This window comes from Eufriesea mexicana, unplaced genomic scaffold (assembly GCF_001483705.2).
Source record: "Eufriesea mexicana isolate 0111107269 unplaced genomic scaffold, ASM148370v2 scaffold1532, whole genome shotgun sequence".
NCBI classification, from domain to species: domain Eukaryota; kingdom Metazoa; phylum Arthropoda; class Insecta; order Hymenoptera; family Apidae; genus Eufriesea; species Eufriesea mexicana.
The window spans coordinates 357277-369768 of NW_016909636.1; the positions used below are offsets into that span (position 1 = coordinate 357277).

General features: G+C 30.9%; 3 protein-coding genes across 6 annotated transcripts in view; 1 reads left to right on the plus strand and 2 right to left on the minus strand.

Moving 5' to 3' along the window:
• Positions 1 to 2482, minus strand: part of kibra (WW and C2 domain containing protein kibra) — a 99242-nt gene extending 96760 nt beyond the window's left edge. Inside the window, exons 1-2 of the mRNA XM_017901195.1 lie at positions 1355 to 2482; positions 639 to 867 (exon numbers count right to left, since the gene is read on the minus strand). Of these exons, the coding sequence (XP_017756684.1) occupies positions 639 to 766 (128 nt within the window). The 5' untranslated portion in view covers positions 767 to 867; positions 1355 to 2482. The remainder of the gene's footprint in view (positions 1 to 638; positions 868 to 1354) is intronic.
• A 921-nt stretch (positions 2483 to 3403) lies between these two features.
• LOC108548316 (protein FAM114A2) lies at positions 3404 to 5881 on the plus strand. Its single transcript, XM_017901187.1, has 4 exons — positions 3404 to 4608; positions 4760 to 5355; positions 5419 to 5736; positions 5807 to 5881. The coding sequence occupies exons 1-4, from the start codon at positions 3573 to 3575 to the stop codon at positions 5879 to 5881; spliced, it is 2025 nt and encodes a 674-aa protein (XP_017756676.1). The 5' UTR covers positions 3404 to 3572.
• Positions 5882 to 7378: 1497 nt separating this feature from the next.
• Nup58 (nuclear pore complex protein Nup58) lies at positions 7379 to 10286 on the minus strand. Of its 4 annotated transcripts, XM_017901185.1 has the most exons (8): positions 10133 to 10286; positions 9639 to 9991; positions 9355 to 9559; positions 8905 to 9278; positions 8601 to 8825; positions 8440 to 8511; positions 8116 to 8149; positions 7532 to 7608 (listed from the first exon to the last, which is right to left on the minus strand). In XM_017901185.1, the coding sequence occupies exons 1-7, from the start codon at positions 10195 to 10197 to the stop codon at positions 8124 to 8126; spliced, it is 1320 nt and encodes a 439-aa protein (XP_017756674.1). In that variant the 5' UTR covers positions 10198 to 10286; the 3' UTR covers positions 7532 to 7608; positions 8116 to 8123. The 4 variants fall into 4 exon arrangements, with proteins under 4 accessions (XP_017756672.1, XP_017756671.1, XP_017756673.1 ...); XM_017901183.1 differs by lacking the exon at positions 8116 to 8149 and having other exon boundaries at positions 7379 to 7608; positions 8601 to 8783; XM_017901182.1 differs by lacking the exon at positions 8116 to 8149 and having other exon boundaries at positions 7379 to 7608.
• Positions 10287 to 12492: the final 2206 nt, after the last annotated feature.

Here is a 12492-nt window from a genome sequence, read left to right on the forward strand (position 1 = left end):
CGGATTCGTATCTAGTCGAAATATATTCAAATCGTAATAATTCGGTGCATTTGTGAACACGCGCTTTCTATGTCGATTTTAGTACAGAAAGTAAATAAATTTTATTCGATGATAGCGAAATAGAACGAAAAAGAAGTTTATATTAAATTTAAAATAAAAAATTCGTTTGGTTAAAACTCGACGAAAATATGATTTTCTATCAAAATGTTCAAACGAATAATAGTTTTATTTTTGCGTTCGACCGTGGTCACCAGATTTCTCGAGTTTTTCATCGACAGCACGGCGGCCCTGGCGACTGGAATGCGGGCGCGGCGAGTCCTCGGTGTATGAATATACGCATACACGTAGTAGATACACACTCGCGAGAAACTTAAGGGGCGCTCACACGAGGGCAATGTAACGTCAGAAATATTTCGTGTTCCCACTTGTGTGTATGTGCCTATGGCGAACAGTTACTACACATATTTATTGTCATAATAGCACGAATAGCCTGTCCGCGTGTAAATCCACAAAAATGTCGGATGGGAACTTTAAACGAAATAAGACTCGCGCACAGAGATTGCACGCAATTATATATATATTAGCCGTTTTAGCACGTGTACGCGTGCATACAAACATATACATAGAAAATGGCGTACCTGTCTCTAGGATCGATCCACGTTGTTTTTCTTGTGTTGTGATCGATGAAATACACTTTTCCATCAAAGTCTTGCGCGACGTCCCACCCTTCCGGAAGCGGTATCTCCCCATTCCGTCTCCTTGGCATATTTCACTGCGCTCTAAATCCATCCAAAACTCTCTATCACCGACCAGTCGACAGGCACATATCTGTGCGCGCGAGCACACACTCCCCGTGCCACATACACGCTGTATTGATGAAAGAGAAAGAAAGATAGTCGATGTAAGAGAGACAAAGAAAGACATTCGAGTTGGTAAAGAGAAGGCACGCAATAGTAATACACACCGATATACAGTGGAATGGAGATAGAAAGGATGTGTTGCATGCCACTGAACGCACACACACGCAGATACGCATACACGCGCGCACATACATACACACTGCGTTGAAAGGAAAGAGAAAGAAGAAGAGAAGGAAAGAGACAGAGAGGGAAAGATGTTAGAATTGTCAAAGGGGAAACATAGTTATGTAACGGTTGATAAGAGTGTGTGTGAGAGAGAGAGAAAGAGACATCACGTGCATATGTATACATATATGTAGATTCATTGTAGTATATATAATGTACACACACGTTCCCGCTCTCTCTATCTACCGGTCTATCTCTCTCTCTCGTGTTCGATCTCTTTCTATTTCTCTCTCTTTCTCCCTCACGCGCTACTCCGCCATCATGAATACCTCATTATCATGAGCGGAGTGACGTCAGAGTCCCCGCCTTCAGATTCCTCTCGAGCGGAATTCCACCGTTAACATAGCTGGCCGTCGAAGAAAAGTCCACTGTTGGTATCTTGCCTTGAGACGGTACCGTGGTCCTACATTTGTACAAGAGCGCGTATAGATGCCCGTTACATTATTGTAACACTTTTTTCTTTTAATCCCGCACTGGTCACTTTGCAATATAGAGGGGAAAAAATATACAAATAGCACAGCCTTCAAATTACTTTCTTCACACCACCAAAGAGAACCGAATTTGGCAAAAAAAACACTTTCACCCTTCCTGCCGTCTCACTTGTGGTTCACTTCTATTTACACTCTTACCCGCTGTTTATTAGGGCCTTGATTTTGCGAATCACGTGTGATGTTCTACACCATCCTTTGATTCCTACTGTTCTTACACAATTATCATACCTTCTACACCATCGGGAAACAGGTTCACTCTAAAAATACTTACGGCACTGTGCCGGCAAATAAACGGCCAACACTTGCAAATGTTGTTCAGATGCACATTTCATTGATTAATTTTTGGAAGAAAATTGATAAATTGTTCTGACGCGTACCAATCACGTCGTTCTCCTTTTCGAGCAACAGGAACGACGACGAGTTTCTCAGAGCAGAGACGGGACAGCATCTGCGTCTGCGACCCGCTTTAAGAAGTGCACGTTAATGCCGGTACTATCGAGTACATTTCACCGTGCTCCCTTTTCCTTCTTGCACTAAACTTTGCGCTCGTCGTGTGCAAAAGGCAGCGCGAATCAATGCGACGTTTCCTTGAAGGAATGTCAGAATTCGCCTTGCGTTCCCCCGCACGTTATTTCACTCCGTTTTTACTTACACGGCAGGACACTGTTACGGTTACCGCAAGACACTTTTGCTCGTTCATGGATCGAATTGAACATGGCTTCGCAAGAATTGTACACTCTGTCAAGTCCGTTGTTTCAAGTGCCAAGAATACGCGCAAACTACTCTTTCGTTTCGACGATACTACAACCTCGCGCCAACTACAAGCATGTTGAGTGTTTGAAACATGCCACTGGACGTTCATACCGTGTGCGCTTGGCAATGCTTCTCACTCACTCTCTCTTCCTCTTTGCCTCAACGCGTACACCGATGAGAACCGAATGTAATCCCCTCCCAGCTTTGTATTCTCTTTCTTCCTCTCTCTTTCTTTCGAATTGCCCCCTCCACAGACCGAAAGCTCTCGTGTCTCTGACCGCTGTGCACGAACGACGACGGGAACAGACGAACGCGATGCCCTTTCGATAGTTTCGCATATTTTCCGTTATATTGCATTGGCGGCACCACCATACAACTTCTAAACGCAGGTGCACTCAAGACCGTTGAACATCCGGGACGAATGAGTAAACTGATGGTAATCCGTCGGCGCCCCTTCGAGAATGTCTCATAAGCCGCTGTGGTATTCGCGTGTATTGCTTCCTCTTTCTTTTTTTCGTTGTTTAGCTTCTAAATATTATCAAAATTTGATCGAACAATTTACTTTCCTACTTACATCGTTTATCGTTCTTCAATCGTATTATTTTGCTCAAAATTAACTTGATTTGCACGCATTATTTGTAATAATAATTAATACGAATATTAAACATTTTTTATATCGAACTTTTTACATCGTTTTCTTTTTTTCATTATTTGAAGAATGAACATACTTTTCACCAATGTGGACGTATATTTCGACATAATTTTCTTTGCTTTTTTTCGATTTAGGAATGAATATTTAATTTTATTTCAAAATATAGTTGATTTGTAAAAATCCATATCTATTATTTATAATTTATATTTCAGCTTACTTTATTGACAAAATTAAAATTAAACCAAATTAAAAAATGTATCAAAATTTAACGGGTGCAAACTATCTTTTGCATGTGTACTTGATTTTTTAATCTACAAACTTGGTACGAATTTTATAAAGTGTGTGAATTGTTACCTACTTGGTGAGACACGTGACAAGTGTATAATTGTGTATATGTATATATTTATATGTGCAGTGTAGGTATGAAAACGTATGGACAGTGTTCTCTAAATGAGGAAATCTTTTTAACCCATATTTTATAAGCGTTAAGCAAAGACTGAACGTATGATTGTAACGTAAATTGATTGTACCGAAATTTAAAGTTTTTGCAAGTTACATTTGGTTGAAAATTTAGTATTACACAAAGTTAATATGGCAACATCTGAAAGCGATGATTTTGAAAGTGCTGATGAAGAGATGAATATTGATGTGCCAATAAAAAGAAGTATTCAAACACAGCAGTGGAAATCACCAACTACGATAGATTCAGAATCTGATGATGATACAGAATATGTACCACGACAACCATATACAAATATAATTTACGGTAGAAAAAAAGAAAATTATTACCCGACGATATATACGACAAGTGACGAAAAAAGGCCTGATAAACGTATCAGTATTAATGATACATGTAATTATAAGCAGACTGAGCAACCAATTATCAATGTTGACAAAATTTGTGAGAAAGATAATGGAAATGTTACAACTCTCAATGCACAAGAAGTGGAGTGTGATCAGAAAAACAGTGATACTATAAATTTGAAAGTCAAGAATAATAATGAAGAAACAAAGTTAGATAAAAATGAGGTAGAAATGTCTGAGAAAGATGTTAATATGAAGCTACATTCTAAAACACTATCTGAATCTAATGAGACAGGAAAGAATGATAAAGGACAGAAGTTAGATGCAAAGAAGTTAGGAATTAAGGTTATGCCAACTAGCGGTCTTACAGCTGATATAGATAACATAGATACACATATTAATGAAGAGAATATATCGATGAAAGAAGAAAATTTTATGTTCAATATACCTTCTATAAAAGATGAGATAACAGAGTCAGAAATGCCCGAAGAAATGAAATCTGATAAAACATTCAAAGAAATATTTAAACCTGAAGGTTGGGAAGGATTGGAAGATGCAATTCAATTATCAGAGGAACTAACCGAGGAGAAATTGCAGCCAGTATTAAAAAGATTGTCATTAGCTGGTGATGAAACAGATAATTCTTCCTCGAGTTGGGGTTGGGCAAATTGGGGTATGAGTACGTTAATTAATACAGCTACTGCTGGAGTTTCTACATTAACTAATCATGTATCACAAGGACTCACGCTTTTAGAAGAATCTATGGCTATATCTGATGAAACAAAATGTATTACAAATGAAGAAGAAAATCATACAGTTACTGGTATTATACCATTTTATAATTTTTCTATTATTTTTAATTATATGCAATCTATATTTATTAATGACATAGGATCAATATATTTAAAAATATTTTCAGTTACTTCCAAATTATGAAATTATTATATTTTTATTTTAGTTAACTTAATTTCCAGATGATAAAAATGAGGAATCCAAGGAACAAACTTCTTTTGGATTTGGAAATCTTATATCAAGTGTATCGTCAATAACAAAACTAGTTGAATCAACTGGAAGTAAAGTTATGACTGGTGGATTAGATACACTAGAAGCTATTGGTAAAAAAACAATGGAAGTTTTGCAAGATGGTGATCCAGGGTTAAAGAAAAAAAGAGCTTTCTTTATAAATGAAACAGGCAAACCAAATTTATCTCAGATTCTTCGAGAAGCTAAACAAAAAGCAGAAACTATAGAAAGAACAATCGAAGAGAAACAAAAACTAAGGAAAGTACACTTCGAAAGTCTTTTTGACGATTATCAAGGACTTGTTCATATAGAAGCATTAGAAATGTTATCAAAACAAAGTAGTATTAAAATACAACAATATTTGATTGGATTAGATACAAATGAATTAAATTCTGTACAAAAGATGTTGGAAGAAGTTGAAGAATTATGTGAATTGAATGAAGATGATGAAAATGATGATGAAACATCTGAGAAAGATTTGAAATGTAAATTGCAACAAGCTTGCAATGATCTTGGAGTTATTATTACATATGAAAAATTACATACTGTAAGTAAATTTTGTATTACTTATATGTTGAATATATTATATGAAATTAAATATTGATTTTAGATTTGTGAAGAGTCTAATAGCTATATTACTTCATCAACGACACACAATGATCAAGAAATATTTGAGCATGCTATTTCTGTATTGGCAGAATTTACAGCATTTTCTATGGAAAGATTTCATAAAACTGCAGAATTACTTCTAATTAAAGAACATCGAAGCACTGTTAATGAAGCTGATTCATTAGTTCAGTTAACAAATATTCTGTCTAATCAAGTTGGAGTATTATCTAATACTTACTGTAGTGTTTTGAATAAACTTGTTGAAACTTCAGATAGATGTGATACTATTAATGCTAATATAACAACAATTTTTATGGAGGTAAGACAATACTATATATTACATATATAGTGTGTGCATATCAAGAAATTAATTGTCATTCTCTAAATAGGCTTCAAGTGCAAGTTCTTACATTCAAGATGCCTTTACATTGTTGATTCCCATCATACAAGTTGGTGCTATTTAACAATTAATTAAAATATTTTCTCAACATTTGTGAACAATTAAATATATTTTACATGTATTGTAAACACTTTAATGTTGCTTTATGTTGAATTTAATGTCATTTTCATAATAAAGGGTAATTCACCTAAATATCTGCTTCAATTATGGGGCACAAAAAATATTTGTGCTATTTGAATGGTTTAAAAAAAATCAATGTTGCAAACAAATTTTTTTTCGAAATTTACCAGGTTATCGATGTCCTTTATGTATAATTGTATAATTTTTTTTATTACATCTTATAGCTTAGATAAAAATACGTTCGGATATGTACATTACACGATCTTGAAATGACTTTTGAGTTTGAAAAATAGGGAAAGTGAAAACTTTTGCTCTAATCGAGACTTTACAGATGAAGACGGCGTAGCGAAATTTGTGCAGGTTCCCGTAGTGCAAAATATTTTTAATATTCCCACAATTAGAAGAGCTATTTAGGTGGCTTTATTTAGATGGCCCACCCTATATATTTCAAACAAATAAAAAAGTTCTAAGCTATATAAATAGACAAAATTGAAAATAGAAGATATACAAAAACAATAATTTTTATATCATATTAATTGTATTTTATAACATAAATAATTTCAATAAAAAATTGATGTTTTTATATACAAATATATATAGCTCTCAACATATTAAAATAATAAATTTCCTATATATCATCACGTTATCCTCATCAATAATAAGTATCAGTAAAAATTTTCAATTAGTGTACTTTATACTATACTATCAATATATAGAATGTGTCTAAGCACATCAAACTTACAGAATACAGTATTAAACAAAGGGAGGTTGATAAAAAAATAATAATAAATATTTCTAAATAATTCTGTTCAAATATCTTATTCATAAATATTATATATGTACGATTTCCTTATTATTTTATAAATATTATTTCATAATACTTTATGAGTAGTTTGGAAATATTATTTTATTTAATAAATCTACAGCTAAAATTTAAATTATAGTAAATGATTTTAAGTAAAACAATTTTTCAAATTTGTACTGAATTAAAGAACTACAGATATAAATAAATATAAATTATTTAGACGTTAATTAACTTTTTTATTCAAAGTGTAAAGTAGCCTATTTAATTTTACTAGTTCTGTTTGTAGTATTAATTTTTAAAACCCTTTTTATGAATTCAGGAGAGTATTATAATATTCTATAAAAAATAATATATTCTGTAGTAATATTTAATTAAAAAAATAAAGAAATATATAAAATTAAAGAAATAATTATATATTTTTAAATATAGTTAAATATCACTGCATATACGAAATATTTATAATTATAAAAATATACAAATTGAACAATAATTTATTGTCTTGTAAATCATTTTTATAAAGAAAAAAAAGAAAAATGGAATACGTATATCTTGATATTAAAAAAATAATAATATTGAACCTAAGTATTAATATTATATTATATACTAAAAACTAAGATAGGTTGTTTGTAAGCACATGTTAAGCATATTCAACAATGCAAAAATAAATATAAACACGATTTAATATTTTCCTCTTTTATTACCAATAGGAGGTTTTTGAAGTTGGAAACTTGAATTCGATTCACTCGTTGGTAAAGGTGCAGTAAGATTTGATGCAGTATTAAAGGTCAAACTTGCAGTTGGTGGTTTCAATGACGAACTTAGAGTAATGTTAGTAGCAGATGGAATTGGTATTGTATTTCCCCAAACTGTAACAACATATATACTGAATTATTTTGAATCTGTTTTTTAAGAGTTAAATTAATTTGCATGTAAAATAGCTAAAGCTACATAAACTTTAATACAATAAAATGTCATTGTAAAGTAACATATTAGCAACATTGTCATCATTATGAAGTTAAAAAATATTTTGTTTTAATACAATTAATATTCAATGATATTCCTATAATATTATGTATCTTGATAAATATACATTTTAGTTGGCACAAGCATTCTTACAAAACCACCAAGAAGCAGAAGCAATTGAAGTACATATAAAATACACAGCCATCCCTTAGGCACAGATTCCAATTTTCCATTATCGTTTGCTACTTTATAATGCAAATGAAAGAAATAAAGAAAAATAATATTAATGGTTATTGTTATAATGAAAAAAAAAAATATTTTCATACGTAATTAGTATGTGTTAAATACAGAAGCTATGATCCCTTTCCACATTTGGTAACACAAACAGAAACTGAAGAAAAATTTAGTACCTCATAAACTAAAATAGATCCCTTAACTCTTTTCCTGGAAAGGTAAAATCAAAATCAAATTACAGAAATAAAAATTGTAAATCGATCATATTTACAAAATAAGTAGTTGCAACAATCTCACTATTGATATATTATGTGAAATCTACAGTATTTAGTAAAGGGCGTTATATGTTAGTAAATCTACCTCATACTAAATCCACGCAAGACCTGAAGGTAGGAGATATTTATGGGGTAGTTGAAACAACGAAAATACGTTGTTTTAGGGATTTTGTTTTCAACAAAAAATATATTAACATAATGAATTTGTATGACAATTTCATTTACCTAATGAATTTCGTGTTTCATAATTTCCTGGTCTATTAGAACTTAATGCTGTTGAAAGAAAACTTTTATTTCCTATAAAAATAAATTATATAACATATTAAATAATAGTTATATGAAATAAAATAAATATTATTAAAAATCGTTTTTCAATAATCAATTACCTGGACTAAATGGAGTAGGGCCACTCGTAATTTTTCCAATACTATTTCGAGATGTTTTTCCATCTACTTTAATATCTTCAAAAACATTTGTATTATCTTTTAAAACATATTTTCTGAAGTTTAAGTACTGTTCCTTTTGTTGTTGTACTTTTGAATGTACACCTTGTAATTTACCAGCAACAGCTACGAGAGATTCATGAAGTTTACTCATAGCCATTGACAATTCTAAAAACCAATTGCAACACACAGTAAACTTTTAATAAACTATAAATTTTAATAAATATTAATATTAATACAAAATTACCTTGAGGTGTTAATGTTTTTGGAGTCATCATTGTTTGTATATGTTTTTCTGTTGTTTCAATTTGAGATCTAAATAACATTAAATCATGTTCAAAGTTATCAGCCAATTCCATAAAAAATAATAATGGTGCATTATTTTCATATTGTAATCCTGCTGGAGTATCGTGTGTTCTTTGAGCTATTTCAGCATTCTGTAATGCTTTTGCTGTATCTTGTTTTAATTTATCAGCAGCTGAACGATCTCGTTGAACAGACCCAGCTAATGTTGTTAGAAGTTCCATCAATGATGCTGTATCTTCGGCACATCGATTCAATGGTCTTGCAGACCCTCTTGCTATGTCTGAAGACAATACTTTTTGCTCTTTTACAAACTCTCTGTAAGTGAAATCATATGTCAAATTAATTAATCTTACATAGTTTCAATATAATATGATTACTATATAACAATTACTTGAATTTCTCTACTGTCTGTAATAATTCCGGTGGCCAAATATTTTCTTTAACAGCTGCAGGATTAATATTTCCCTGTGAAAGTCCTTTATTGCTTGAATACACATCTAGTCCTCCTAGTCCTTTATTTGTTGTACTTGTAGTAGTTGTAGTAGTACCAGTAACTAATTTTGATCCTAATAAATTACTACTACCAAAAAGCGATGCTATAAATACAAAGCATTAGATAGATGTATATATTTTAATTGTATAAATGATATTAAATTATTTATAACTATTGCATACTTGTTGTAGTAGTAGGTGTACCAAAAGTAATATTTCCAGTTGTAGCTGTAGCAGCTGGAGTGCCAAATGTTAATGCAGTACTTGAGACTGGTGTACCAAAAGTAAGACCACCAAATAATGGTGCAGAAGTAGTTGGGGCTGGAAATAAACTGCTTGCAGTTGTTGTACTAGTTGTATTTGATCCTAAAAGTAAACCGCTTGATTGTGTTTGTGCAGAAGTTGCAGGTGTAGTATTGAATCCAAAACTAAGTCCAGTAGTTGTTGCAGGTATTGAAGAAGTTCCAAAAGCTAATGTTGATGCTGGATTACTTGAACCAAAAGGTGCACTAGTTAAGTTAAAACCTGTTGCAGGTCTAGAACATAATGAATTATCAATATTTCAGTATATTTATAAACACAAACTCAATTTAAATTTTAAATCCAAAAATCTACGTTTTAATTTCATAATATTCATAATATAAAATTTGCTAAAAAACGTAAAACGACGTAATTACTTTTGCCCAAATCCAAAACTTGTATTACTTGAGGTTACAGGTGTCCCAAAAGTAAATGTCGACATGATTTAACATGTAATAAATAATAATATAAGAAAACGTCACATACAATGTCCTATTTTTTAAATATTAATTTTTCATGTATACGTTAAGTTGCCTCAATCACACTAAAGTAGTTGTTTGATGAGCGCCATCTATAACGTAAAGTTGTGTGATTTAAATTTGAGTCATGTAACCTGCAAGTGTACTATACATACATTTTTATACTAAAAGTTTCATCGAAATACAATAGTTATACGCATTCATACATGTATATATATTTAAAATTAGTTACTTCAAGGCTTTTTAACTAAAATTTTAGTTGAAAATGAAATTTAAATATGCGAACACAATATACGTATACGTACGTATTATAACATTCATATATTTCAAATATCATATGTTAACTAATGGTTCAAAAATACAGATTAAATAAAGAAACTTCTAGATTAAATTCAACAGAATATTAAATAATAAAAGTGGATACAAAAGAGCTTGGAAGATCATTTGAACCACTATGCAATTTGACTTAAGAACTTGAATAACAAATAATTTCTAGGTAATATTTCGATTTATTATTAAATGTACCTACACTATTATATTATATAAATCAGGGGACAATACAATGTCTTTATCATTTCATAAAGTAGTAAATGTCTTCTTTGTATGTACGCGACAATGTTCTAATAATTATACATTCCATCTATAGGAAATGGGATCAATTCAACAAAGTTTGCCAAATCGGTACACAGACTATCACAAAGTTGATTGCTGGTTCGAGATCGTACATGGGCGTTTCTAAAATGATCACAGTCGCGTAGACTAAAAGAACACCTCTAAAAACAGTTTTTTTTTCTACCAATAAATTTTGTTTTTAATATTTTCAGGAATTACTTAACTTTTTTACCTTTAATAATTTAGTAGTTTTAGATATTGTTTGCATTAATATTTTTCTTGAACGTGTAAATATTTCAGTCTCATTTAAAATGAAAAAAGAAAAAAAAATTAAAATCACATTTAACGCTTGTATACAGTTTAGAATACACCCGGTACGCAATATCGTACAGAGTACGAGTTACTTAATAATTGTAAAATGACACCGCAATATTATACTCTGTAATTACAAATACAATGAGATACCGTAGTTTTTTTTAATTTTCTTTGCATATTAAGAATATATTCCTAGGTACTTTGCGATGGCGTGCGATTACCCTACACTTTTTGCTCAATTTATATAAATATTACTAACACTGTGCTAAAACAAACGATAAATAATATTTGATAATTTACAAAAGATCAAAAAATTATATTCATTGACTTATAATGTAACATTTAATTTTTTAATGGTATCGTGATTCATAAAACTTTACAAATTTAATAAATCGCCTTGAATTTTTGAAAGCTCCATGCCATTGCAAATAAAATAAATATTTATCCTTCGCACATCACCGGTATTTCTTTTATCCCAATATATTACTAATTCTGCTATGTGTAATTTTCTATTTCTTATCTTTTAGTCGGCTTAAGCATTGTTTTAACAAAAATGTGTAAGCATATGCAAAATAACTTACGTGTACCACAAGCGGTGTATAACTTAATCAGCTTCACCCATCCCTTAATATAATAAATAATTCATTTTATGTACAAATTGAATTTTTTTTTAAACGCTCAAATCCACAAAGACAGTTTTCTAAAATACCAAACACACTTGTTCGTTCGCCGTAGCGTTGTGCATAATCAACTACGAACGCTGCTTTCAGAATAATGATGTTACTTTGTGCTTCCAAAACTTTTTTAAAGTTTTAACAATTGAAATCCAAACATTAAATATTTATGTTATATACATTATTCTGATAGTACCGTCGGAGCCACAGGTGTTATATTCTAAAATGGAAATATTATTTATAGTATAATTTTTTCAGTAATTATACAATATTTAAAATAGAATATTTTTTCTTTGAAAAAAAGTACTATAATATCATTGTGATAACGGAATGGGCCTCTATAAAAACAGTGTTGATTAAATATCCGTTTACAGGTTTTTTTTTATTACGCTTTGGTATGGCACTAAGGATTATTTTAAATTCTTTTAATTCAATGTTATGCAGATGCAAGTTATGATTTCAATACAAAAGACCAAAAAGAAAGAAATAAAAGGAGAGGAATCTGATGTTATATTTAATTGCATGATTTTCTTTAGCATTGTTGTTCCTGCATTTGTATATATGCATCAATGAGACTTATTCTAAATATCTAAACAATGATGCAATTTAATTGATGATTCAAATTATCTTTTGGAATATAGCAGTCGAATCTGTTGA